The 27019-nt window shown below is 39.8% G+C and overlaps 1 protein-coding gene across 4 annotated transcripts in view; it reads right to left on the bottom strand.

The window, feature by feature from the left end:
• ADAM12 (ADAM metallopeptidase domain 12) overlaps nt 1-27019 on the bottom strand; it is a 195990-nt gene that overhangs the window by 37939 nt on the left and 131032 nt on the right. For all 4 annotated transcript variants that reach the window (XM_081863180.1, XM_081863181.1, XM_081863182.1 and 1 more), the window contains 4 exons: nt 20740-20909; nt 19863-19947; nt 14451-14599; nt 719-896 (listed from right to left, as the gene is read on the bottom strand). In XM_081863180.1, the coding sequence (XP_081719306.1) occupies nt 719-896; nt 14451-14599; nt 19863-19947; nt 20740-20909 (582 nt within the window). The remainder of the gene's footprint in view (nt 1-718; nt 897-14450; nt 14600-19862; nt 19948-20739; nt 20910-27019) is intronic.

Here is a 27019-nt window from a genome sequence, read left to right as displayed (position 1 = left end):
GAAATACAGTATCAACTTTTAATGCCGACATCTAAATGAAGGAAGGGTAGGTCTCTTCCCTGGCAGAATGAAGTCAGAGGAGTAGTCACTTTCCTTGTCTTGGGCAGCCATGAAAAAGGAAGAAGAGATGTTGGCATAAGGTCTCTCCCTTTCCAAGCCTTTTCACTGGGCATGTGTTATGTACTGAGCTGAATCCTAGAACAATAGGATCCAGAATGCAGCAGTCTGATTGGCCCGGAGGAGCCACCCAATCCAGCTCCAGGTGAAAGTGAATCAGCGACCTGATTGACCCGCAGGAGCAGCCAATCAGGTTCCTGAAGGAGGTGAATCCGCAACCTGATTGGCCTACAGGAGCAGCCTGGGATTAGCCAATCACACGGGGTCCATTGTGTAAATAATGTATATATAGCTAGACATTTTGGGGAAAGTTTCATTCATTGCTACTATGAGCTGAATAAAGTGCATTAAATTCACACTCGACTCTGAGTATATTTCAGCATGCTGGGCACAACATACAGCAGGCTCTTCTTGGTTGAGGAAGAGTACCAGAATACCAGCCTGCAGTCTTTTCAAAAACACTGCATGGCTTTTGTATTTAGACAAGCATTCAAGGAATACCGAGACCGGAGAATAGTGATGCCTAAGGACTGATATGACTTGATATTCTAAATTGAAATTTCGAGTCTCCTTTTAAAGCAGTCACGACAGACAGTCCTACCTCAGGTTCCCCACAGTCACACTCCTCCCCTTCTTCTACATAGCCATTCCCACACTTTGGGCCACCGAAAGATTCCTTAACTTCAGGCAGGTTGAATAGGCACATCCCCACTCCTTTCTCCAAGCTGCTTTCCAGGTCTTTCTTGCTGCAGCTGCTAAACATCATAGGAAATGGGTAGCTGGGGGGAAGAAGGCGTAGGAACAGGGGAGACAGAAGAAAAAAATTACCATTATCAAATAATTATGGGTTTGAATTCGGAGACAAGATGTTCCATAATACAACACTCCTAGCAAATTCTACGGCATCATCGTAATGTGTCCCAAGAAATGAACAGAAGGGAATCAAATGTCATTGTGCCAGAGGCTGGTATAGTGCACACATAGTTATGGCAGCTAATGCTAATATTTCTCAAACAGCACTCATTATACTGATAACCATTATGATAATAAACATAAACAGATTAAACATAATGAATGCCAGAGCTTCCTTAAATACTCCCAGTCCAAAACCACTCATGGGTATCTACCCCTTGCTACAATATTTTCAAGTCCCACAAACCCCAGGGTAGGTTATACAGTGTGGGATGTTATGGGGCATGGAGGGAATGAAAAATTAGAGGGAGGGAATGAAAAATATGGGGGGGGACCCCAGTTCTCAACACATGGAAGAGCTCAGGTAGTTGGAAGAAGAAGAAGAAAAAGAAGAAGAAGAAGAAGAAGAAGAAGAAGAAGAAGAAGAAGAAGAAGAAGTAGTAGTAGTAGTAGTAGTTTGGATTTGATATCCCGCTTTATCACTACCCTAAGGAGTCTCAAAGTGGCTAACATTCTCCTTTCCCTTCCTCCCCCACAACAAACACTCTATGAGGTGAGTGAGGCTGAAAGACTTCAGAGAAGTGTGACTAGCCCAAGGTCACCCAGCAGCTGCATGTGGAGGAGCGGGGAAGTGAACCCGGTTCACCAGATTATGAGTCTACCGCTCTTAACCACTACACCACACTGGCTCTCATAAGCCATAAGCTGGACTGCAAGTTCATTTATATGGAGTCAGTGGATGATCCTGGGCGAACTACAAAAATGCATCACTAGGAAACTTAATACCTGTGATGATTTGCTAGTTTCTAGTTGATTTGCTAATTTCTGGGTCTAGTAAGGAGCCCACAGTAATAAATAGAAAATAATTGTTTTCTTGTGAAATTTATTACTAATTTAAGAGTGGGTCCCATACTTTACTCTTTGACATTGAAGTCAATGTTAGGAATGATTCCATCTTAAGAGACTTTCAATGGGAAACCCAGCCAGATGGGTGGGGTACAAATAAATTATTATCATCATCATCATCATCATCATCATTTTTATATATTCATACTTTACATATTAAGCAGTACAAAAATTGCTTCAAAAGCCACAACAATAGTTTTTTCGTACAAATTCATTTTAAAACCAGGTTAATCTCAAAAAGTGAAACTTTTTAGAGACGAAACTTAGTTTTTTAAAAAAACACACAAACGTGTATGTGTGTGCATATAATTTAAAGCATCAAATTTAAATTCATTAATTTTCATCCAAACAGGTGTTTAGGATGACAAAGGCCACTCTTGACATTATAAACGTATTCCAGTGTGCAAATACTGGTTTGATAGGTATGTGAAATAGAAACCAAATGAACAACAGAAATACTGTTGGTAATCACTAAATCAGAAAAAAATATAAGAACCAGCGAGTGTTTCCACAATGAACATTAAACAATTATGACCACCCATTTCTCTCCAAGTGCATACAGATTCGCTCACTCCTGCTTATAAACGTTTCATGTGACCATCAATGGGGCAATAGGTCCTTTGGCCTATACTGGTGACCACAGAGTGTCACTGCTAACTAATGCAAATTCTCTTCACCTTAAAAGAACTCAAGCTGTTTCCTATTTTGAAGCAACAGAGCCATTCAAATTCTGGCCTTTCCTGTCCTTGACACTGATTTCCTCAGCTGACATCAGTGCCATATTCACTAGTTACCAAAGAAAGCACAGATCCACTCAAAACATTTTGTTTTGAAATAAATAACCTCACAATAAACAGGAGATGAGCATGTGAAATCTGAAGCCGAAAGTATATGAATGAATTATTCCATAAAGTCGGATGGGGTGACTTTATTTCAACTAAAGCATTTGAGATGCACTAAAATTGTAGCTTAAGGAGCATTTTTTTTAATGGAACCATACATATTAATTAACTTTTAAGGACTCCTTTTATATAGTGCACACTTCTGCAACAGTATAACAAAAGGGAAATGAGGTAATAAAGGAGCTCCATATGCCCATATTGAAGATAAGGGGGAAGGATAGAGAGTTTATTACATTATTCTTGTAAGACAGGAAGAAACAGATATCTGCTACTGGGCAAGGCATACCCACACTGCTTTTGACCCTTAACAAAACCCTATATTCAGCATCTAGGCAAGACTTAAGTAGTAGAAATTTAAGACATTAGTAGGATGATATGGGCTTCAGGCAGAAGGGAGCTTTACGGCAAAATTATCCTCACAGGCTGAGCCCAGAGGAAGAATCCACAGTCCATCTGAACAGTATAGGATCAGGTATGTATACTGAGTATAGGATCAGGTATGTATGTATCACTTTAATAAAAATAAAGTGACTTTGCTTTTGCACAATAGGCCAATAGAAGGGGGAAAGTCAAGAACAAGACCCATCTGTTATATCTACTAATGCTGCTCCCCCTCACCTATGAATTACTACACTGAAGCATCAGAAATACAAAAACCAGTCTCCACGGTCTGTCTGGTAAAGGGTTTCCAGCCCTATGGATGGGGGTAGAGAGGGAAATAACAAATAATCATATAATAAAATATGGAAATTGAGATTGCTATTGCTATTATTATTGGCTGATTTGAAACTGGCAGCCAGCCGTGACAAAGCCAATCAGAGCTAGCTTTCCCTACACAAAGAGCTGTTGCTGCTCCATCGGAATCCTGGCAGCTCTTTACAAAAACAGCAGCCAGGACAAGAGCACAGACGCTCAGCCATACACGTTGGCAGCCCGCTTGTTGGTGGTCACTGGGCCCCTTGCCGATTGTGTAGCATTAAAAAAAACCCCCAACATTAATGAAGATGAATACATTCCAAACAGGACTTCCACAAACTGTGTATTGCTTCGGTTACTATCAGTTAGTCGAGGCACCAAAATATTCACCAGTAAATCTCACAAGGAAAACATGTATGGGTGCCCTTTCAGAACATTGCTATAATGTTATAATTGCACTTTTCTCTGCAGTTCCAGGATTCATACCTCTCTGGTTTTTTTGAGTGGGATTCATTGTCAGAGTAAATTTGTACATTGTTAACTCTTTATTCATGCAAGAATGCTATTTCTTAGGAGGGCAACATAGGAACTTCATGGAAGTATTGTGCTAAAATCTGTCTCCCAATTTCACAAAGAAGTTTTTCTCTCTATGAAAGGGGCTTCTGGGTGTTTTTTTTGGGGGGGGGGTTGCCTCATTCTCAAGGACAGTTGACAATTTCAGTGATGGGGGTTTATAGCTTACCTTATAGCTTCAAGGTGTCTGAGAGTTCTGTGTGTGATTTCCTTTCAATAAGCATTTCTCCAGCACTCTACCAGCATTCCTTGTTGCCCACACTGATCTAAAAAAAAGCCTCATGAGAGGAGCTATGGATTCATTATGTCTTCCTTCTGGGCTTCAATTGAAGGGTAGACACCAAAGAAGGCTGCAGAGTGTAGACCACAGCATAGATGATTTACAGAATGAAAGGACACCCACAAACACCCCTTAGCCACCTCAAAAATAAAGGAAGTGCAACCAAAGCCTGCATCCAACCCATGATAATTTCATCAAAATTTTTCTCTCCCCTTTTGTAATTTTTAATGCAATTTCTTTTCTCATCAAGAATGGTTGAAAAAACATGGGGGGATTTTTCAGCAGACCACTCTTTCATGGATGATGGAGGGAGTGCCTGCCTTGGATCTCACAGGCTTTTGCATGATTTATGTGTCCTGTCATTCTGGCTTTTTAGGAGAAATTAACATAAGAGTATTGTTCTAGCATACACGGACCCTTGCTTCGGAATTAAAAGCATAACAAAACCCCATTCCATCAGTAGTTAAAATTAGGTGACATTAAAGTGCTTATTTCTTAAAAATAAGTAGATAATATTTCAGGACTGTACTAATTTATTTTAAAAAAAAGGAGCAGCAGTTATGATGGAAAAGTTTTATTTGTGCCAAATACATTGGGAATTTCAAAAAGTTACAAAACCTAGGATGGATTTATCTGCAACTGTTGTTATGTCATTTTAGTGGAGTATCTATCCATGCAAGTTGTCAGCGGAAAAGAAGATTTCTAACACAGAACACTTACGGAACACTTATCCATGCAAGTTGTCAGCGGAAAAGAAGATTTCGTAACACAGAACACTTACGGAATGGATCTAGAGTTAACTTCATGAAATGGATCCTTCTAAACTCAATACCTCTGGCGATTCCATCAGGTTTTATATAAACCACTCTAGTCCAATAGCCCTTCTTTCCAATGGAAAGCTGCCTAACAGGGAGTCAGAACATTGGTCCATCTAGCTCAGGCTTCCTTAACCTTGGCCCTCCAGATGTTCTGAGACAACAGTTCCCATCATCCCTGACCACTGGTCCTGCTAGTTAGGGATCATGGGAGTTGTAGGACAAAAACATCTGGAGGGCGAGGTTGAGGAAGCCTGATCCAGCTCAACAGAGTTTCATATAAGGTGCTTTTACAGTCTTGCCTAGAAATCCCACGGGTTGAACGGGGATCTTTTGCATATAAAACATGTGGTCTAATGCTGACCTATAGAATGGAGAAGTTGCTAGTGACAATGAAAGAGGTACTTGACCCTTTCCCTGCCTCTGCCATTTCCCAACTTCGGATCATTTCCTGTGCCACCCGCCAGGCAGGATTCTAAAGATATAAACTAGCTGAGAATTTAGATTTTTCTTCATCATGATCAAATTATGACCCCTGACACAATCAATCATGTGAACATTTTTGTGAGCTGCATTAGAGATTTGGCTGTACACAGGAAACTCACTTCTGTGCCAGATCTGTAACATCTGAATAATTAAATTTTCTCAGGAATGTTTATCAAATACCAGAATTATGAACAAAGATTGCATTAAAAAAAAACCTGAATGATGAATGATGGCTCTGCACTTATCCTCCCAATCTACTTTTACTCTCTCTTTTGTTTATTGTTTTAATCCCTAGAGCATCGATAAAATAGAACACAATGTTCGCATAGCTTTCCCATCTATAGTTCATGTTCAATGCTTGTACTGATTTTCACAAGCCCAATTACCTGTCATTTTCACAAATAACTGAACTGATGTGTGGCATTAATAGTTTAACACAGAGGTTGCCAACCCTGCACCCACGAATGCCTTCCTTGGTGGCCTCCGAGATGGCCAGTGCAACCAGACTAAAATGTATTAAACTAGAACCACCTTCCTGCACGCAGCAATTTTTTGAGTTGGAAGAGCCCACCACTTCCACTCCAGCTGCATAGGATGAGGGAAGGCTAAGCGTCAGCTTCACAATTTGTATGTGTGGAAAAGACTGTGGCAAGGAGTGAGTGCTGTTACTTTTTTGAAGATTTATTTTTGTGGGGAGGACAGTTGTTTGGCCTCTCAGGGGGCTTTGTTTTAAATCACAGGGAGTAAGATGCCAGTCTTTCTTGTTCCTGCTTCCTTCTCCATAGCAAGAATTGTTCCCAACTTGATGGTGGGGGAAAACAGCACAGAGACAGACACACTTCTTATCCTTATCCTCATCCCCACCACCATCTTTTTGCTCCAGTCAGAACTGTTCTCAAGTTGATTGAAGTGGGGGTGGGGGGAGCACAGTGTAGAGGCAGAGACATAATGTTTCTGCTGCCTCTCTCACAGCTGGGGTTCTTTTCAGGCTGATAGGATGGGTGCGAGGAGTACTGTGCAAAGACATGATCTTTATCCTTATGTTTCTGTGGCCTATTCTGCAGAAGGAATTGCTCTCAAGTTTATGGGTGGGGGAGCACCGTGCAGACACAGAACAGAGACATCAACAGCAGCAGCATCTTGCCTGTACCACAGCAGGGATCATTCTAAAATTAAACCAAGCCACTCCTTGTGGCAACCATTTTGTGTTAGGTCATACCTTGCAGTGGCCATTTTGTGAGTGGTGCCCACAACGTTCTCAGAAATCTGAATGTACCCCTGGGCCCAACGAAGTTGGCAACCATTGGCTTCATTTAGGCGGATATGAATCCATGCTGGCTTGGGAATACTACAATCCATAAGATTTACCTTACAGAAAAAAAGATGGATCTGGCCTGTACCACTGAGGCTTATCTTCTCAAGCTGTGAGCTTTGTAAGAAGGACAGATTTACAATGCAGAATGCAAGATTCTGATCAGAAAGTATTGACAGAACCAACAGCTGGAAGATTTTCAGAAATACTTCCAGGAAGAAGTAACAGCTTTTAACAGCCTTGTGCAGGACATACTGTCACAGCTTAATATCTCCACAGTCACAAAACTGCCAAGTAAAACATTATTAGGAGTTGCTTCCACTTTGACAAATGTACAGTCGGAAAAGTTATTTCTTGTCAAGAGGTCTATTGTGAGCCTCGTTTCCCATTGCAAAGGTGAAGCAATACTAAACCAATTTATCAACCTTGACAGTATTCTAACTGTATTCAGGAGTTATCTGCCATGCAAAGCTCTGTGGGAATTGTACGCAACTACTTTTCCTGTAGGAAACTAGGCAGTCAAGGAGAGTTGCTATAATCATTTTGCATTTGCCTCTGGCTCATCTTCTGTTCAGTTTCCTTTTAGATTGCTACCTCATTAATAACAATTAGCTCGACAGCAGAGGGTCTGGGTTTCACAATTTATTGTTTAGGACTTGATGTTAATCCAGTGCTGAATCAAGGAAAAAGGAAACCATATATGAAAGAGAGAGAAACATAGGTCATGGTAGTGTTGCATTAATGGAAAAAAAGAGCAGAAGTTGTAGCATACTTTGTCGTTATTGCCAATGTTAGAGGAAATTGTAGATAAGAAACCAAACTAGATTAGCTTGTGTTTAAATTGGTTGCGTTAAATATAACATCCAGTACTAGCGATAAGTGAATTATGATAAATGGCTGACATGGCCGTTAAAAACACACTGCCTGCATTCAGTTTCCTACTGTGCTATTTTCCTCCACTCTGTTCCAAAAAGGGATGTTGCCTGGCAGGAATTAAAAGACTATCAGAGAAGTGCCAAGTCTACACAGCCTGTTGGGTATTCTCTAGCTCTTTAAAATTATTTTTTCTAGTATTTAGAAAGAGCTCTTTTCTCAATTTTCCATAGGCACAACAATGCTTTTCTATCCTGTATAATAGGAAAAGGTGCCGATAGTTGGTGCATTAGGGTTGCAGGCCAGTGCTGCCTCCCCTGACAGGATCCAGTGAGGGACACCTCTTGCAGGCAGGCTTGGGGGCAGGACATTCCAAGGGGCAGATACATCTGGGTCTGCAGGCTTCACTTGGGTCCACCCCTGGGGAATATAAGTTGGCCTGTCCCTGCCTCCATATCCAGTAGGATTTCCCTCCCTCCCTCCCTTGTATGAGGCTTGTTATGTGCTTGACCTTGCTATGGACATTCTTGGTCGCCATATTTGGGACCAGGTAGGAATTTTGGCACCAGGCCAATTGGCTCTCGCCTGGTGATTTTGCCTACCTCCTAGCAATCGTCAAAACTTTTGGCAGTTTAGGCATTGAGTAAGCCTTAGTCTTGGTCAGAGGGGAGGTTGTAGCATCTGCCTGTCCCTCTGAAGGAAAGGGTATCCCGTTAAAGGGATCTGGAAGGAGTTGTTCAGAAACTCCTTGGCGGTGATCCCGTGGGGGGTGTTCCTATTTGATGTATGTCACAAGACTCCTGTCTTTCTCTGTTGATCCTACCAGAAATACTTCCAGCAGGCAGGCTGTTGGTCTGGTTAAACCCAATGCCTATGCCAAACCTCTGCATTTGTAATCAATCAAAGTTGTAGCCTTATTTGACCCCAAGACATTGTACTATAATGGAATCTGCTGAGAGTGCTTGCAAGATCTGGACACACTACTGCTTAAACTCACAACTTTTTCTTCACCTAAAAACAATTAAAGACCTCTAAAATGTCCCTGAATTATTAAATAATAGCAAATGGGCACTGTCTGTCCTTTAATTGCACACGATTGTTTCAGTAATTTAAAATGTTGAAATAATGGCATCCTGTCAATTCATGGTAGTTTTTAACCAAAAGAAAATGGGAAAGCAATTAAGTAAATCATCCTGGTATCTCTCTCTCTCTCTCTCTCTCTCTCTGTGTGTGTGTGTGTGTGTGTGATTTCACCATGTGTAGAAGAAGTGTGTGCGGGAGATAATCATGTAGACAGGCCCAAGACTCTGCAGCGAAGCAAAATTTTAAATAATACCACATTTCAGGCATTTAGTTGACAAAGGAAATACACTGCTTTAAATGTCCTCTGATCTCATTCACGTGTAACACTATGTCTTAGTATGAATGAGCAATTGTGCAGGATCCTGCAGGGGTGGGTCATTGCTTTGGTTGTTCTGCTGAGCTAAGCCATGGTTTTGCTTACGTGTCATCCAAACCAAGGCTCGTGGTTTGGCTCTCTCCAGAGAAATCATGAGCTGCAGCCAAAGTTTGCCCAGTGTTTTACAGCTCATGGTTAATATTCTCCATGAAAATACCAATTCAATAATTAGGGGAAAAAAACTGAGATGAAGGCAATTAATCATGCTCCACTGGGAGGCATATTCTCTCACAAGCCCATCAACTAATTATCAATGGTCAAAAGGTTGCAAGAGGACTAGTTTCAAATACATTATAAAAACGAAATGACACAAATGTCATGATCCTCCCCACAAGCCACAAATCATTTAACACAGAACTGGGCACATGCAGCACACTGTGATATGATCATCAGAGAACTTAATTTTAGCAACTAAACCATGTACTGGCACTTTATATAATAATGTACACCATGGCAGTGTTGAGTGAGCACCGATTCCATATTCATTAGGGGTAGGGCAGCAAAAAGACATATAATACTTTCTTTTACCATCATGCAACCTGAAAGGCCAAGAACACAATTCAAGGAAACCTGTTACCGGTATTTCACAAAACCCTCAAAACAGATCTCAAGGCCTGTTTAGTAATCTCCCTGGTAAGAGACAAGAATACAAATCTTTACAACTTTTTCTGGTAGATGTTTCTCCATGCTATATAAAAAACAGACTTACTAAATACTACTCACCTGGTCACTAGTGCCAGGTATGAATAGGCTCCAGGTAAAGTCTGACAAAACTGTATTATTTACACCACAGTTGTTTAGCAAAGATTTGCATGGACAGGAGGACCAGTTAAGATTGTAATGGGCTACTGACTTTCCTGCACTTATTTTCAAGGCTTGTTAAAATGCTCATTTATCAAAATCTCCTAGAAGAAAAGTGTGCTTGTTGAACAAGGTCAAAAAAACAGCCCAACCTCAAAAATGTAACTGGGGCTTTAGTGCAAAGTACAAGCAACTTAGCTCTGTCTGATTCAGCATGAAGGATTTTTAGCATCCTGGGGAGAGCAACACATTTCAATGAGATAAAAGTGAAAAAAGCTTTCTTTATTGCAAAGCAGCAGGGCAGTGGAACCCCACTGAAGAAAGGATGGAAATTATAATGGAACTGACATCTGGATGTGATTGGTATACCAGGCTATCATTAGCAGGCACTTGTGTTACCGTTAACACCTGATTCCCCCCCCCTTTAAAAGAGAGACAGTAAAGCAGAAATGGAATTCCGTGAATATTCAGAAAGAAAACTGTGTTTGCCAGCTGTGTCTTCAGTTCAGCTAAAGGACAGTTGCAGTGCAGATTTTTTATTCATGGAAAGGAGATAGAGAGCTGTATTTTCAAAAAGTGGAAAGAATATGGCTCACCTAAATGGGGCAGCCACAAGACAGAATTGCCAAGATTGAGACAAATTGAACTAGTTAAGATTTAGTTCCATTCTTTTTGAAGTATAGTCTGATTCTGTACATTCCACTGAAGTCCAAGTATCACCCTCCCCCCCAAAAAAAAAACCAGGAAAAAGAAACGAGTCACAAATTCCATTAAGGAGGCTAGCAGAGACAAAAACAATTTGGACTGGCAATATTTCTAATGAAAATGATGCAGCGCTTTTAAATTCATTGATGCTGACTCAGGATGTTCCTTGTGCAATATGGGTGTAACAAAATTGATTCGTCTTTGGAAAACTCATAAGACCAGAGAATAGAGCTACAAAACTGGTAACACAATATTCAGCTACATCTCAAGACTGCCTGGGCGGCACCCAATGATGTCCAGCTACTTGCGCAATGGGGATTCAGTTGTCTACTGGGCTTCTCGTTTTTCTTCTCTCTCCTCTGGTCCCTCCAAATCTCAAAACAAATAAACTCATTTTTTTTCAATAAACTTGCTCCATTTTAACTAACTTCTCCGACGAAGTTAGTTAATTTCACCATGTATACCATTTCCCAAATTCTAGCTTGCCATGAGTCAACATAGTGGTTTGGGGGGTTTCCCACTTCTGATATGGTTTTATTTACACAGATATACAACCTGCACCTAGATGGAGGGATTGCAGAGCATTCACATCCTATGAAGGTCCGCTTCTCCCTTAAGGGCAGCATTGGATTCAAAGGAAGGCAAAAAAACCAAAACACTTCCCATACTCTGCGTCTCTTTGTTCCAGCCTGTCATTCCCAGCTCACTTGGAGTTCTGCCCCTTCCTTCTCCTTCTTGCTGTTAACCAGCTCCAAGGACCTCATCCCAGCCTACGTCATTCAAAGTTGAAACCCTAAACCTGGCCTTTGCCTCTGACCACTAGCAGAGGGCTGCAATGCAACTTCTGCAGACTGCCCTCCGTTATTATTATTATTTTCTTATTTCCTTTTTCCTGAGTGGAGATAGAACTTCGTTATAAATTCCTCAAAGGGAGCTAGGGAGAACAAGACCTTTCAAACAGACTGCAATTGATTTTGTGTTTTCTAAAAGATTATTTTTCTATCTGGACCAAAAAAAAAAAAATTTTGGACCTTCCTTGTCCTCTGTGTGCCCCTTTCCTCCTTCCTGGTGCTCACTTTCATACCGTTCTCCCTGAAGCACAGGGTCCTTTAAGATCCCACATACAACACTAGGCCCTATGCTATTACCCCAAAGTTAACATTTTGTTTTAAAGAAAGACAAAGCTACCATTACAAAGATATGAGTTTACAAAAACTAATTTCTGTTTAATAAGCATTTTTGGTTGCAATTCTTTTCTTGAAAATGTTCTCTTGTACTGTGATTTATTTTTGTAGCCAGAAATAATCTGAATGTCAGGATCACTCTGTCTGCTTTCTTCTTTAAGCCATAATGCCCTATAAAATAACACATCATGTGTGCTTTGCTAAATGTGCTCAAACCTTTAAAACATTTTGTGGTAAAAATGATACATGTCCTGCTGGTTCCTTTTAAAACGTACACCTACAGGAAGCTCATTAATGGACAGATCCAACAGAATTTAATACAGCACTGATCCCAAGACTGCTTCTACCAAGAACTCATTTCTAACACAAGTTTTTAATGCTGGACTCTTCAATTATTTAAACTGGAAAACTGAAAAGGAGATCACAATAATTAACGAAACACCATTTGAAGTAATAAAATAACCCTTTGAACATTTTCCTTCGTTAGACTTAACTTCAAAGTTAAGGTGAATGGAATAATTTTAATCCAAGCTGGTTTTTCTCATCACCTTATTTGAATTACAGATATCTATTGGGCACAAAGTAAAAAAAGAAGAAGTGCAATGTCCATACCCTCTTCCTCAAAAATGACTGTAGCAGTCACTTCTACCCACTGAAAAATCTATGGCTTGAGAGGCTAAGAGCTGCATGAATAGGATAGAAAAGCAATAGCCCAAGGTGAAATGAAGCAGAAGATGGGCTAGCACTGATCCCAAATACACAGATATATGCCTTGGATTCTAGGGAGAAGAGAGGATGAAACATTTCATACCATCAAATACACCATAGACCCAAAGTAACCTAATTTAAACAGTGTTAGAAATATTCCATTTGACCAGCTGGATGAGCAATTCCAAGAGTAATGAGAAAACCCATTGAAAAGAGTCACTAATGTCTGTGGATCTTAAAAGTTCTGCATGTACACTAGGGGGGTGCTTGACACATTCCTGTCATTTCTGAAGATTTATTATTCGGGAAAGAATTTGATCATGTATTATTTGAATGTTCAGATACATCTATACACTGATGATTAAACATTTGTTCATCTATTTATAACATTTGTACAGGGTGAAGACACCTCTGCCCCCCCCCGCCCCAGTATGTACAAGAAGTGCAAATGCAGTTTGAAATGCAGTGGGGGCAGGGGGATGGCCTCACTGCATTTTGAGATACTAAGGTGTACATACTTGTCCTCCTCTTGTCCCACTGCTTCCTCCCCTTGGGAAAACTGCTCTTTAGTGCTCCATCAGAACAAATGGCAATTTGGGTTTTCCTTGGATTGTTATTTGTTCCTATTTATTGCTGAAGAGCAGGTTTTCCCTCAGAAAGGAGCAAGGCAAGGGGAAAAGCAATTGGGCCCGTGCCTAGAAAGCGTGGGTCAAGCAGAAAACTGCTGAGCCCTATACTTTCTAGGCACAGCACAAGCGCAAGTCTGGGTGACCCCTTAGTCACATCACTAAAACTCTTGTTTTGAACAGAAAGCATGAAGGCATCCTCAAACTTCAAAAGCTGAAGTTTAAAAAAAGAAAAGAGAAGAGAAAACCTTCCTTTCATGACATGCTTCAGTAGTTCTTTATAGCATTTACTTCTGAGATACCGTGCACCTCCACCTAGCAAATTGCATACTAAATTGATCTCACTTGTCATAACTCTATCAGCTGTGAAAGATGGTTAGGAATGAAGAATGCACTGGGTAACAATTGGATTTTTGGACTGAGGCAACTTTAATGAGACCCCAGCCAATTGAGATGAAAGAAAGCACATCAGACATCACAGAAACAAAGATTGTCTTCAGTTTATATTGAAAGCTCTTGGTATTAATGCAGTTCTGCAGCAGGAAACACAGATAAACAAGCACCAAACCTGCTCCCCTATTTGCTATGGTTTATTTCTTATGACCTCCCCTGCTTTTTCTCCCATACTAGTAGGGGAAAACAACAACAATAATACACGTTAATTGCTTTGCACATTTTCTTTTAATAACAAAGAGGGGGAATTAAAGCTATCCTCTAAGGATTAAAGTTTCCCTCACAACAACATAATTTGTCACAGATTATGGAGAAGGGTCTGTGATAAAGTCTAATTGGCATAAACAGGATGTAAACCTTTGCTTAAAATGCTTCCTGGAATAAAAACAAAGGACTGTATCCAACTAAATAGCACAAGCTATTTTGGCTGAGGAAAAGAAATTCCTCAGCCTCTTGTCTTACAGCAAGCTCCCTAAATATGTTCTGGGTCTGCCCTGCCCCAACCTTCCAGAACAGATTTTGGGGTGGAGAAGAGAGCGAGAGGAAAGTTATACTGCACCCACAGTTCTAGCTAGTTCTAGCTAGTTGCACCCACAGTTCTTTTTTCCTCCCAAACAAAGCTTGTTCAGTACTTGCACTTACCCTGTTGAAGGGTTCATGATGCAGCCTCCTTTGTCAGCAGATGCTTTGCAGTTGCAACCCCTTTCCAGTGTATCATGGTTCATCCCAAAATTATGACCCAACTCATGTGCCAGAGTTACTGCTGCTCCCAGAGGGCTGTCAGAATGGTCCTTAAAACAAAACAAAATATAGAGAGATAAGAGTAAAGCATTTTATTAAAAAGGATGAAATAATATAGTCTAACACGGTGATAAATGACCAAGCTAATTAGGTATTAATTGTTATAGATGTGGCGCATGGCAAGAGTAATTACACTGTTATTACAGTAAATAAACAACAACACCAAGATCCTGCCCATTTGCCTTATTCTTCCATGCAGACAGCAGTGAGAAGTTGCTTGAAAATGCAGTCATCTGGAGGCAGTGCCACAGGGAAAGTTGTTTATGTGCCAGTAGGGCCCCGACATAGTTTTGTAAGTGCTAAGTCTAGCAATACAAATCCTGAACACATCAGGATTGTACTGGCATCGCTGAAAGCTACTTTACACAAATAGCTTGCAACATGGAGCTTTCTCTGCACAGTTGGGTTTCAAGCGGTCCACTCAAACTGCTGCTTTTGTGTATGAACTGGGCCACATGTCTGGAAAGACCCATATGGTGACTTGAGAGGTCTAGCTACCTCCTTACCCCTACCTCAACCCTACTGTCCTGTGATGGAAGCTGGTATATGGGCTCATCCATGGCTTGGTTCACACATGCATGCACATGATGAATGCAAGACCAAGTGATGACTTGAATGCTTCATGAATATGTTTCATATTCATATCATGCTTTTCAACCGTGTCATTTCACATGTTCAAGTGTCATTAAACAACTGCAGAGAAATGAACTGATGTAAATGTACTTGTACATTTACATGAACTGATGTAAATGTACTTGTGAACCTAACTAATTTATCAAAAGGCGGAAGTGGCGCTTCAGAAAATGGCTCATTCTACAAAATGGACAGTAGGAAACATGTGCTCGCTACGCTACCAGCACATTAGTACAAATGACATGCAGTTTACAGGGCAAGCCCTGGAAGATCTGTGTAGTCAATAAAAGTAATGGTGGTATTCATTTCTTTTTTTCTGGACAAGAAATATTCTTGCAGAAACTCTTTTCGTTGACTGAAAGCTATTTTCGTTGACTGGCACAAACATTTAAAAACTTTTTTATACTGTTCTCTGTGGCATCCATCTATTCCTTTTGAAAAACTGACCTTCTTATAAAAGTTCTCTAAAAAAGAAAAATGCATAAAACATGTAATATAAATGGCTGATCTCCTGTTTATCAGTCAGTAAATGGAATTACTATGTTCATCTGCCTTTTCTAAAAGCACATATGAATTTATTCATCTAAAATCACTCTTCTTCATAACCTTTCAAGCACTCTGATGTGTACAGAGAGTAAAAGCTTAGAACTGTCTAAAAGCTTAATTAAAAAGTAAAATGAAACTCCTAATAAATTATTGGCTTGGATTTCACAATTTTTGTTTAAGGGGCTTCTGTTAATAGTATGAATAATTGAACTCTCTAGTGAATGAAAAATTGAAAGTACAATCAATTCATAAAAGGCATCACTCTCTGAAATCTGAATGCACTTTATCAAAAGTTGCATGTCATTTAGTACTTCTGAATACATTAGAATCATACCAAAATTTCACTCATTTTTTAGGACGACACTAAGTGTTCCTGAAAAAACACACAACTGTAGCTTTTTTATTTTTATTTTGATCATAAGTCACTTTGTTCTCCCTTCTGTTGCTTCTTGGATACCATTTTTTTTTCTCCAAAACGGCATGATCCCAGTAAATCATGGATCATTTACTGAGTAAGAAGTGTTATAACAGTATTTATTCAATCAAAATTTGGCTGTTTGTAGCATTATCACTGAAATCAGGTGAAGTACCATTACTGTTATAGGAACAGGCTCCTGTTTTGAAGAGGCAGCTGGCTGATTCTTCTTGTATTCCTGCAGCGTGTGGATGATTTTATTGCACCTTGCAGTGCACCCAGTAGCAGTTCGCAGGCCAATGTTTCTCACCTGGCTTCTCAATGTCATGCATTGCTGCTGGTAGTTGAGAGGGAGAGGTGAAGGGGCAAAACAGCTGGGAGCTCAGCATGGTGCTGGCACAAGAGCACTGGATTGGCTCTTCTACTGCACCTGTGTAACACTAAGCTCCCTGCCCCTCCCTCTCAGTAAATGGCAGCAAGTCTCGGTTTCGGGAAGCCAGGTGAGAAATGCTGCCAAACATTACAGGGTGCAGCCTTGGCAATTTGGGACTTTGTTTCCTTTCCTGCAGTCTCACACTATGGACATTTTTGCCCTTGTCTGTGTACTGAACCAAATTATTACCATTTTATTTACCAAATTATTTTGCAGGGAGAAAAATGTTGAATGACATCCCCCTTCTCATTTCAGCTCAGGCATACCATATAAATAAATTTTGAAAGACGAGTTTTAATTTCACGAAACTTTCAATACCAAATACAAACTCTGCATTGTGTTATCAAAATTGTGTTATCAGTCTAGTTCTTCTTACCTCCCTCCCCAAATTTCAAAAAAATGTTGAAACGCAATCTTGGCGATTACAGACAAGTGCAGCGCAAAGAAAAACTAAAGTGGTAGCTAAACATTTTTAAATCCTTCTATATAGCACTGTTTTGCAAATAATAGTGTTTTAATGTCTAGAGTGATTCATCTCCACTCCTATGAGACCTGAATTAGCAATGGATTTAATAAATACAGATATCATCAATCCTGACTCTACATATGTAGTTTTTTAGAAGTTGAATGAAAAAAACCCAGTATTGTAATTTGGATCAATTTGGCAGTGGGGGTGGGTAGAGAAATAGGGAAGAAGAATTTGAAATGCTTGATCTGTACACAACTATTTTCTTTTTGTATACAAGGAAATGTTAAGCTTTCTCTTAATCCGGAAAAGGCAAACTGATCTCCAAACCATGTTTCATGCTTTCAGACACTTATTCTATATTGTAAACATATTAATTCAATACAGTTATACAATAAATAAAAGCAGGCATACTCCCACAGATGGACCAGGGCAGCAAACGATAGGGCTTTAACATGTCAGCATTAAGAGGGAGAACTATTTGGTTCATTTTGAATATAATTTTACTAGTTATCTAGAGCAATTTCTTCAACACAGGAAATGCAATGTCACAGCAAAAGAGATTGCTTGAACACATTTTGAATTAAACAACTGAAAGCATTTACCCTGAGGATGAGAAAAATATGTGATACCAGAAGAAAACTGAGATTGATGTGTTTCTAATTTATTCTCCCCCCCCAAGCTCTTTCCAGTTGTCAAACATTTGAACAAACAGAGGGTAGCATTGGGGCAGGGGAAGTGGCAGTTTAAAAGCAGTGAGAAGGGAGTTCGGGAAGGCTATGTTATTGTTTATTTATTTACTTATTTACAGTGGTACCTCAGGTTTCATACGCTTCGGGTTACATATGCTTCAGGTTACAGACTCCGCTAACCCAGAAATAGTGCTTCAGGTTAAGAACTTTGCTTCAGGATGAGAACAGAAATCGGGCTCCGGCAGCAGGAGGCCTCATTAGCTAAAGTGGTGCTTCAGGTTAAGAACAGTTTCAGGTTAAGTACGGACCTCCGGAATGAATTAAGTACTTAACCCAAGGTACCACTGTACTTACTTACTTACTTACTTACTTACTTACTTACTTACCTACCTTACTATACTGCCCTTCAGCCAAGGGTCACAGGGCAGTTTACAATATGAAAACATGGGTTAGCTAAGGTGTTGTATCCATCTCTGCTATTTCTCCTTGTTGAAACCGGTTTGTTTTCTTAAAAAAACAGCACCCCTCCGATATCCCTCCATCCCTGTTACTCAGACTTATGCCATGGCTCACCGCCCCCCTTTCAGTGTCCATATCTTCTTAGTGCACTTAACTTCTCCCTTTTCTATTCCTCAGCTGCCTCATTTGAGACAGATAATGCATGCACAGCCCTCAATATCCCATAGTACATTCACACAATAGGTTTCCAGTGCTAATTAGCTGGAGAGATAAATATAAGCATGCCTTGTGCCCAGATAAGTATCCTAAAGCCTTGGCCAATTTTGAACCACTGCTACATCTCACTCTAAAACTTAATCATGATTAAGGTTAAGGACCCCTGACAGTTAAGTCCAGTCGCAGACGACTCTGGGGTTGCGGTGCTCATCTCGCTTTACAGGCCGAGGAAGCCAGCATTTGTCCGCAGACAATTTTTCCTGGTCATGTGGCCAGCATGACTAAGCTGTTTCTGGCGCAATGGAACGCTGAAACCAGAGCAGCGCACGGAAACGCAGTTTACCTTCCTGATGGAGCCGTACCTATCTATCTACCGTAGATTCCGGCGTATAAGATGACTTTTTAACCCTGGAAAAGAGGTTAAAAAGTTGGGGGTCGTCTTATATGCCGGGTATGGCTGCAGTGGGAGGTGGACTCCACACCGGGAGGAAGCTGCCTGGCGAAGCTGCCCAGCAATGCTAAGCCGGCTTCATTGGGCGGCTTCCTCCCGGCGCGGAGCCCACCACCCACTGCTGCTGCCCAACGAAGCTGCCAAAGCGTATAAGACAACCCCCCAAATTGGCAGCTGCCAATTTGGGGGGTCGTCTTATACACTCAGTCGCCTAATACGCCAGAATCTACGGTACTTGCACTTTTTCGGCGTGGTTTCGAACTGCTAGGTTGGCAGGAGCTGGGACCAAGCAACAGGAGCTTACCCCGTTGCGGGGATTTGAACCACCGATCTTCTGATTGGCAAGCCCAAGAGGCTCAGTGGTTTAGACCACAGCGCCACCCGCTGACCTTTAACTTTAGGCAATTTGAAATGCATGCACCTTACTTATTAAAAGTGACAAGTTCTAATAGAAGCTAAAATGAACACACACACACACACACACTGTGCTGGAAAGGCAACAAAAACATTAACATATTCTAAAGAGCTATGCTGATAACACAAAAGCTTTGTTATAGTTACTACCACCTGTTGTCTTTTGTCATCTGACTTATAATAAAAGCTATTACTGGTAAATTGAAAAATAAGCAATTAGGTAAGAGTGCTTATAATTATTTCTCTCTGGCCCATAGCAAAAATGCAGCATGCCTCATAAATAATTTTGGGAGTGTTTTCGTACAAAGCATAGAAATAAAAAGATAAATTACAAATTTATATTTTTTATTCTGTGAGGCTGTTTTGATTTCGGTTCACTACTCTGAAAGGAGACAACAAACAAAACATTAAATGATGATATTTCATTACAAGGCTAAGTAGTGGCTTCTCTTTAATAAATTCTCATAATTTCTTGAAACAAGAATAACAACAATAAATAACAACAATAGAAATGGACTTGGTACTTACCATAACAATACCTCCAGACTGCTCTGCAGTACACATGCTCATTATAGGTGCCATACCAATGGTAGTACCTTGGAAATAAGCTCCACTGACGGAAGAAAAGAAAGTTTTTTAAAAAAATAAAAATTCAACTTTAGAAGGCAGGCTTAGCCCACATTCAATGGTAACCTCTTTATTTTACTAAATATAATCCAAATCCAATAATACGGGCTTTGCTGCTCTCTCCTTTAGTGCAGTAAGGACCTATATTCTCTCAGAAAGGAATTAGCCACCCCTGAGTCACATGTCTCCTGCCCAGCCCTGGCCAATTTTAATAGTCAAGAAGGGCAAGAATCCAGGACAGAAGTGGAAGGCCTCCAAGCTGTTTCTCAAGACTGCACAAGGTGAAAAATATCCATAGTGACATGACTAGATGTCCTAGTTGCAACCATCTCTGACTCTGTCAAAGGTCGGCATGAATACAAGAGATATTATTCACAAAATAAACAGCAAGCCTTCAAGGGCTCTAAGTTTTGAACTCCACAGCCTCTAGAAAAAGGCCCCTGCTTGACACAGTGTGGTAAGGAAGTGAGATTCTTTGATACTATCATCACCACCACAGAGGAAGCCTGCAGAAGGATTGTCACCTGTGTTTGGTCACATTAATTATGACCCTTCTGTTATTTTGTTCTCTAGTAGGCCACACAATCATTTTATCACCCTCAACTCCTCAGGAGCCAATACCAAGGAGCCACTGTGGCCCATCAACTGGAGTGAGGAAGTTTGGGAGCAATCTGGAGTGTGGGAACAGTCTGGAATTTCTAGAATTTTGTAACACTTTTTTTTTTTTTAGAGTAAGAAACCTTTGCTCAGTGTGCAGTTCTTGCATCCGTGGACATACCTCACTAGTTGTGCATTGTCATGGGGTTTACGAGGTAGAAGTTTCAACTTTCGCCAGTCCAAAAACTCATGAAGGCTGGTGAAGGGGTCTTGGGTTATTGCGCACTTATCCATGTCATTCCAGACTTCCACTCCAACCAAGGCTATTCGTATATTTAGTGGCCTATAGAACTGATGAAACAGCCAAATTAACATGCTGGATTTTTATTTGTAATTTTATTTCAAATTAGAAAGTAGAATATGGCTGTATAAATAGCTTACATGATGGAGGCCTGGAATGGACAACATTTTACATGCAGTGAAGAAGGAAGTTAGATCATGCTCTCTGGTTGCACCTGTTCTGCTTCTAACACCCCGGGATGGTCAGGCATGGGTGAAACGTTTATATGTAGATATATAAAATGCAATGAACATATCTAACTTCATAGATGACAACTGGATTATAAGTGGGTCAGCGATTGCGCTGCAGGTCTATGTGAGTTGTACTTCAACAAAAATATGCCCTGAATCCCTGAAATAAGGATGGAACTCTCTCTCAACAGTGAGATTGCTTAGCCTTGCAGACATTTGAGATCTGACAGGTGACTTGTAATTGTAAGCTTCTTCTCTATTGAAGTGTATTTAATTAATTAATGGTCATTATACAGGTGCCTCCCCACTTATGCGTGTTCAATTTGCACATGACTGCGTACACGTGTGGTGCCGGGAAGTGATTAAATAATTCAACTCAACTCTGGAAATGGCGGGAGAGAGCAGGAGATTCCTCATGGATCACAAGGAGACTCTCCCCAGAGCTCAAGGAGGACATCAGTCCCAAAGAGACCAGAGGTGCACTGGCGCTTTGTTTACGCTGTTCTGCCTCCTTGCCTTACAGCTGGTGTGCGGGGTGGCACAGCAGCAGCAGCTTTCCCACGCAGACTCCAGCCTCCTGCCAGCCACAGAACTTCAATTTTAGTTGTGGATATTTTTGAATATGGTATTCTTAGTATGGACTGAAGAGAGAGCAGCAGTGAGGGTGTCTAAAGGATGTTTAGAGATGCTCCTCACTTTATACAATTTCAGTTATGTGGGGGGGGGGGCCTGGAACGTGACTCATGCATAAGTGGGGAGTCACCTGTGTTTCCCCTTTCCACACACATTTTCTCAATGGGGAATGACTTCAGTAAGAGCAGGTTTGCTATTGTTAGAAAGTAGACTACTTCACAGCAACAGAAAGCATCATTGTCCTTTTAAAAAACTGTTGAATAGTGGAAAAGATGGACGAAAGACACAGCTCTGTTGGATTCACAGCTCTTTATTGCAGCAGTTAGAACTGCTCCTGGAATCAGACTGACTGCAACCTAGCTGGCTGCTTTATATAATACTACCGTATTTTTCGCTCTATAAGACGCACCAGACCACAAGATGCACCTGGTTTTTGGAGGAGGAAAACAAGAAAAAAAATATTCTGAATCTCAGAAGCCAGAACAGCAAGAGGGATTGCTGCGCAGTGAAAGCAGCAATCCTTTTTGCTGTTCTGGCTTCTGGGATAGCTGCACAACCCGCATTCGCTCCATAAGACGCACACACATTTCCCCTTACTTTTTAGGAGGGAAAAAGTGAGTCTTATAGAGCAAAAAATACGGTAATTAACTTGAAACAGTAACAACTCACAACTAGCTAACCAATCAGGAGCAACAGTTTTCAATCCTTCATTAACATACTGGTGGTCCTGAGTGAGAACTGCTACTAATCTTAATACATAACACAAACGTTACCTTATCAACATAGTTGGCAATTTCTTTTTTTTTTTCCATATAATTTTTATTATTAAACATAAAACAAAACAAACGACAACAACAACGAAAAATAATGTATATATATACAATAGTTTCACATCATTTTCATCACTTCTTTTTCTTTCGTACTTCCCTCAGCTGTCCCGTAAATCATCCGTATTCGTCACTTTCATTGCGCATTCCTCGGACTTGTATTGACATTATTTATCTCTTTTCCTCTTATTCCCTTTAATCAATACTTATTACTTTTTTACAGTGCTTCTTTAAATCCCTTAAGCGTCATCTGTCCTTTACTTAAACATTCCAGATACTCTACATATTTCTCCCAGTCCCCGATGAATTTTTGGTCTCTTAAGTATCTAATCTTTCCTGTCAATTTATCTAACTCTGCGTATTCTAACAGTTTTGTTCTCCAATCCTCTATGGTCGGTATTTCCTGCTGTCTCCATCTCTGGGCCAATACCACTCTTGCGGCTGTGATTGCATATCTAAAGAATTTGCAGTCTTCCCTTTTTATCTCCTTTCCTACTAATCCTAATAAAAAGACTTCTGGCTCCTTTCTAAACGTATACTTTAAGATCTTCTTTAACTCATTGTATATTTTCTCCCAGAAGTCTTTCACCTTCCCACAGCCCCACCACATGTGATAGAAAGTGCCCTCCTTATCCTTACACTTCCAGCATCTATTGCATGTCTTATACATCTTCGCCAATTTCACCGGTGTCATATACCATCTATAGAACATCTTCATCGTATTCTCTTTTAACGTCATACATGCAGTGAATTTTAAGCCCTCCTTCCATAATTTTTCCCATTCCTCAAATTGTATATTGTGGCCCACATCTTTTGCCCAACTAATCATTACCGACTTGACTTCTTCATCTACCAGATTCCAATCCAATAACAGTTTATACATTTTTGATAAATTTTTCGTATCATTGCCTATAACCTCGCTTTGAAATAACGATTCTTTATCCGTGAAACCTCGTTCTTTACTGTCTTTCTTAAACACCTCATTCATTTGGAAATAGTGCATCCAGTCATAAACATATTCCTTCACCTGCTCATACGGTTTTATTTTCCACTTTTCCCCTTCTTTGTATAACAGTTGGTCATATGTTATCCATTTACTTCCCATATTTAATCTCTTTATACTCTTTGCTTCTAAAGGTGAAAACCAGCGTGGTGTTCTAGGTTCTAATAGATTTTTATATCTATCCCAAACCTCAATTAAGGGACCTCGGAATATGTGGTTCTCAAAGCCCTTATGGACTCTCTTTTTTTCATGCCATAAATAAGCATGCCACCCAAATCTGTTGTTGAATCCCTCCAAATCCAACAGTTCATTATTCTCCAATTTGATCCACTCTTTCGTCCAGCAAAGACATGAAGCCTCGTAATACAGTTTCAGATCTGGCAGGGCAAAACCTCCTCTTTCTTTTGAATCTGTTAGCAATTTAAATTTAATTCTCAGTTTTTTGCCCTGCCAGATGTATTTTGAGATTACTCTTCGCCACTCCTTAAAGATCTTACTTCCCTTAATTATGGGGATAGTCTGAAATAGGAACAATATCTTTGGGAGCACGTTCATTTTGATTGTAGAGATCCTTCCCCAAAATGACAACTTCAATTTTCCCCACACCTCCAAGTCCTTTTTGATTCCCTTCCAAGCTGGTTCATAGTTGTTTTTATATAAATCTATATTTTTGGGAGTTATCCAAATACCCAGATATTTTACCTTTTTGACCACCTCTATTTGGGTTAGTTGTTGCATTGCTACTATTTGGTCTTGATCCATATTTTTTACTATCATTTTTGTTTTTTTCTTGTTGAGTTTGAAGCCTGCCAAATTTCCAAACTGTTCCATTTCCTCCAAAACTGCTTTTGTCATACTTATTGGTTCCTCAATCATTATAACCAGGTCATCTGCGAATGCTTTGGTCTTATACTCATTCTGGCCGATTGTCACTCCCTTTATAACCTTATTTTGTCTGATCGAATTCAGAAGAACCTCTAATACCGTTATGAAAAGTAACGGCGAGAGAGGGCATCCCTGTCTCGTTCCCTTTTGTATCCTTATTCCTTCTGTGACCACATTATTTATAATCAGTTTGGCTTTCTGATCTGTGTAGATAGCTCTAACTCCATTAAGAAAGTCTTTGCCTATCTCCATGTATTCTAGGTTTCTCAACATAAAGTCCCATATTATATTGTCGAATGCCTTCTCGGCAGCGACAAAAATCATTGCGGCTCTTTTATCAATCCTATCAGACAGATATTCCATCATGTTAACTATATATCTTATGTTGTCTTTCATCTGTCTGTTTGGTAAGAAGCCGGCCTGATCTTTGTGTATAATTTCTGACAGAATCTTTTTCAGCCTCTTTGCAAGAATTGCAGCAAATATCTTGTAGTCTAGATTTAGGAGTGAAATCGGCCTATAGTTTTTGACTTGGGTTAGGTCTGAGTCCTGTTTTGGAATAAATGTGATGTACGCCTCCTTCCATGTTTCCGGGATTTCTCCTTCTTTTAGAATATTGTTCATCACTTCCTTCAATGGTGTTATCAAAATTGATTCCATTTCTTTGTAGTAACAGGCAGTGAATCCATCCGGCCCTGGAGCTTTCCCCCTTTTTAACTCTTTAATCACCTCTTTTATCTCTGCTATGTCAATTGGGGTATTCAGTTGCTCTCTTTTTCCATTCGGGATCTTTTGTACCTTTTTCTCTTTCAAATATCTCTCTATTTTCCTCGAATTGTTTCTTTCTGTATTTTTATATAATCTTTTGTAGTAATCCAAGAATCCCTTTCTAATTTCCTTCGGGTTGGTAACCTCTTCTCCTTCTATTGTGATCTTGTTTATTGTATTCTGTTCTTTCCTTTTTTTTATTTGCCATGCGAGCCATTTTCCTGATTTATTCGCAAATTCGAAATTTCTTTGTCTCAACTTCTTTATATTCCATTCTACTTCTCTATTTATTATAGTGGCAAACTGTGATTGTAGAATTTTAATCTTTTCTTTTATCTCCAAATTGTTTGGTTTCTTAATTAATTTTTGTTCATTATCCATAATTTGCTTCAAAATTTCTTTTTTCCCTTTTTCTCTATTTTTGTTTTTAATTGAGTTTTGCTGAATGAAGAAGCCTCTCATTACTGCCTTGCTGGCATCCCATACTACTTTATCCTTTATACCTTTGTTGCAATTAGCTATAAAATATTCTGATAATTCCTTTTGCGCTTTTTCCACTATTTTCTGGTCATCTAGGAGATAATCTTTCAATCTCCATCTAAAAGTTCTTTCTTCGAGGCTTCTTAATTCAAGTTCTATTGGATTGTGATCAGAGATTACTTTCGGTTGAATTTCTATCCGTTGGGTTCTTGGTGTCAGTTCACTCGAGATCCAAATCTGGTCAATCCTTGACATTGACTTATTCGGTTCAGAGTAGAACGTAAATTGCTTGTCTAATGGATGCTTGAGGCGCCAAATATCTATCAGATTGCAACTCTCAATCATTGAAAAAAAGGATTTTGGTAGTTTTCCTTCTTTACTTATTCCTTCTCTGCGTCTATCCATTTCTAATGAGGTCACCCCATTCATGTCACCCATTAAAATGATTTTTTGATCTATGTATTCAGATAGTTTTTCTTCTAACACTTTATAGAATTCTGTTTTATTTCCGTTCGGTGCGTAGATCCCGACAATAATCAGATTTTCCCCATGCCAATTGATTCGAACCGCAATTATCCTTCCCTCTTCGTCCTTAAAAATTTGTTTAGCTTCAATTTGTTTTCTAATATATAAGACCACTCCTCTTTTTTTCTCCTTGTCTGACGATACAAATTCGTTTCCCAGTCTTTTATTGATTAATATTTTTTTGTGTCTTCTTGCTACGTGTGTCTCTTGTAAGCATATGATGTCTAAATTTTTCCTTTTTAGAAACTGTTCAATTCTATTCCTTTTCTTTTTTTCGTTCATCCCATTTATGTTCCAATTCCAAATTTTTAACGCCATGATATCTTAATTTAACTAAAATCTAACTATTTGCCTATAATTTGTCTGCCTCTTCTTCTTCCTCGTCTTCTTCTTCGTCCGTTTCCTTTCTATTCTCTCCTTCCGCCACCTTTGGTTTTAGTTGTTCTGGTGTTCTTCCCTCTGCTCCTTTACTTTCCTCCGGATCAGCTTTGAATTCTTTATATTTCCTCAAAAATTTCCCAGTTTCTTCTGGGTTTGTCAGTCTGTGCCTCTTACTTCTATACATAAATGAAATTCCTTCTGGAAACTCCCACCTGAACTCGATATTGTTTCTCTTTAATGTCTGGGCCAGCAATTTGTAGGGATCTCTTCGTTTAAGCAATCTAATTGGTATATCTTTAAAAATGATTATGAAATTCCCGTCTATATTCAGTCTTTTTTCTCTGTTCCTCTGCAAGATCCAATTTCTCATCTCTCTATCCCTGAATGTAATCAGGCAGTCCCCTGTGAATCTTTTTGCTTTATTTGTC

Source organism: Podarcis erhardii (genome assembly GCF_964252035.2).
Source record: "Podarcis erhardii genome assembly, chromosome: 5".
Lineage (NCBI taxonomy): Eukaryota > Metazoa > Chordata > Lepidosauria > Squamata > Lacertidae > Podarcis > Podarcis erhardii.
This window is presented reverse-complemented; position numbering and strand designations above follow the sequence as displayed.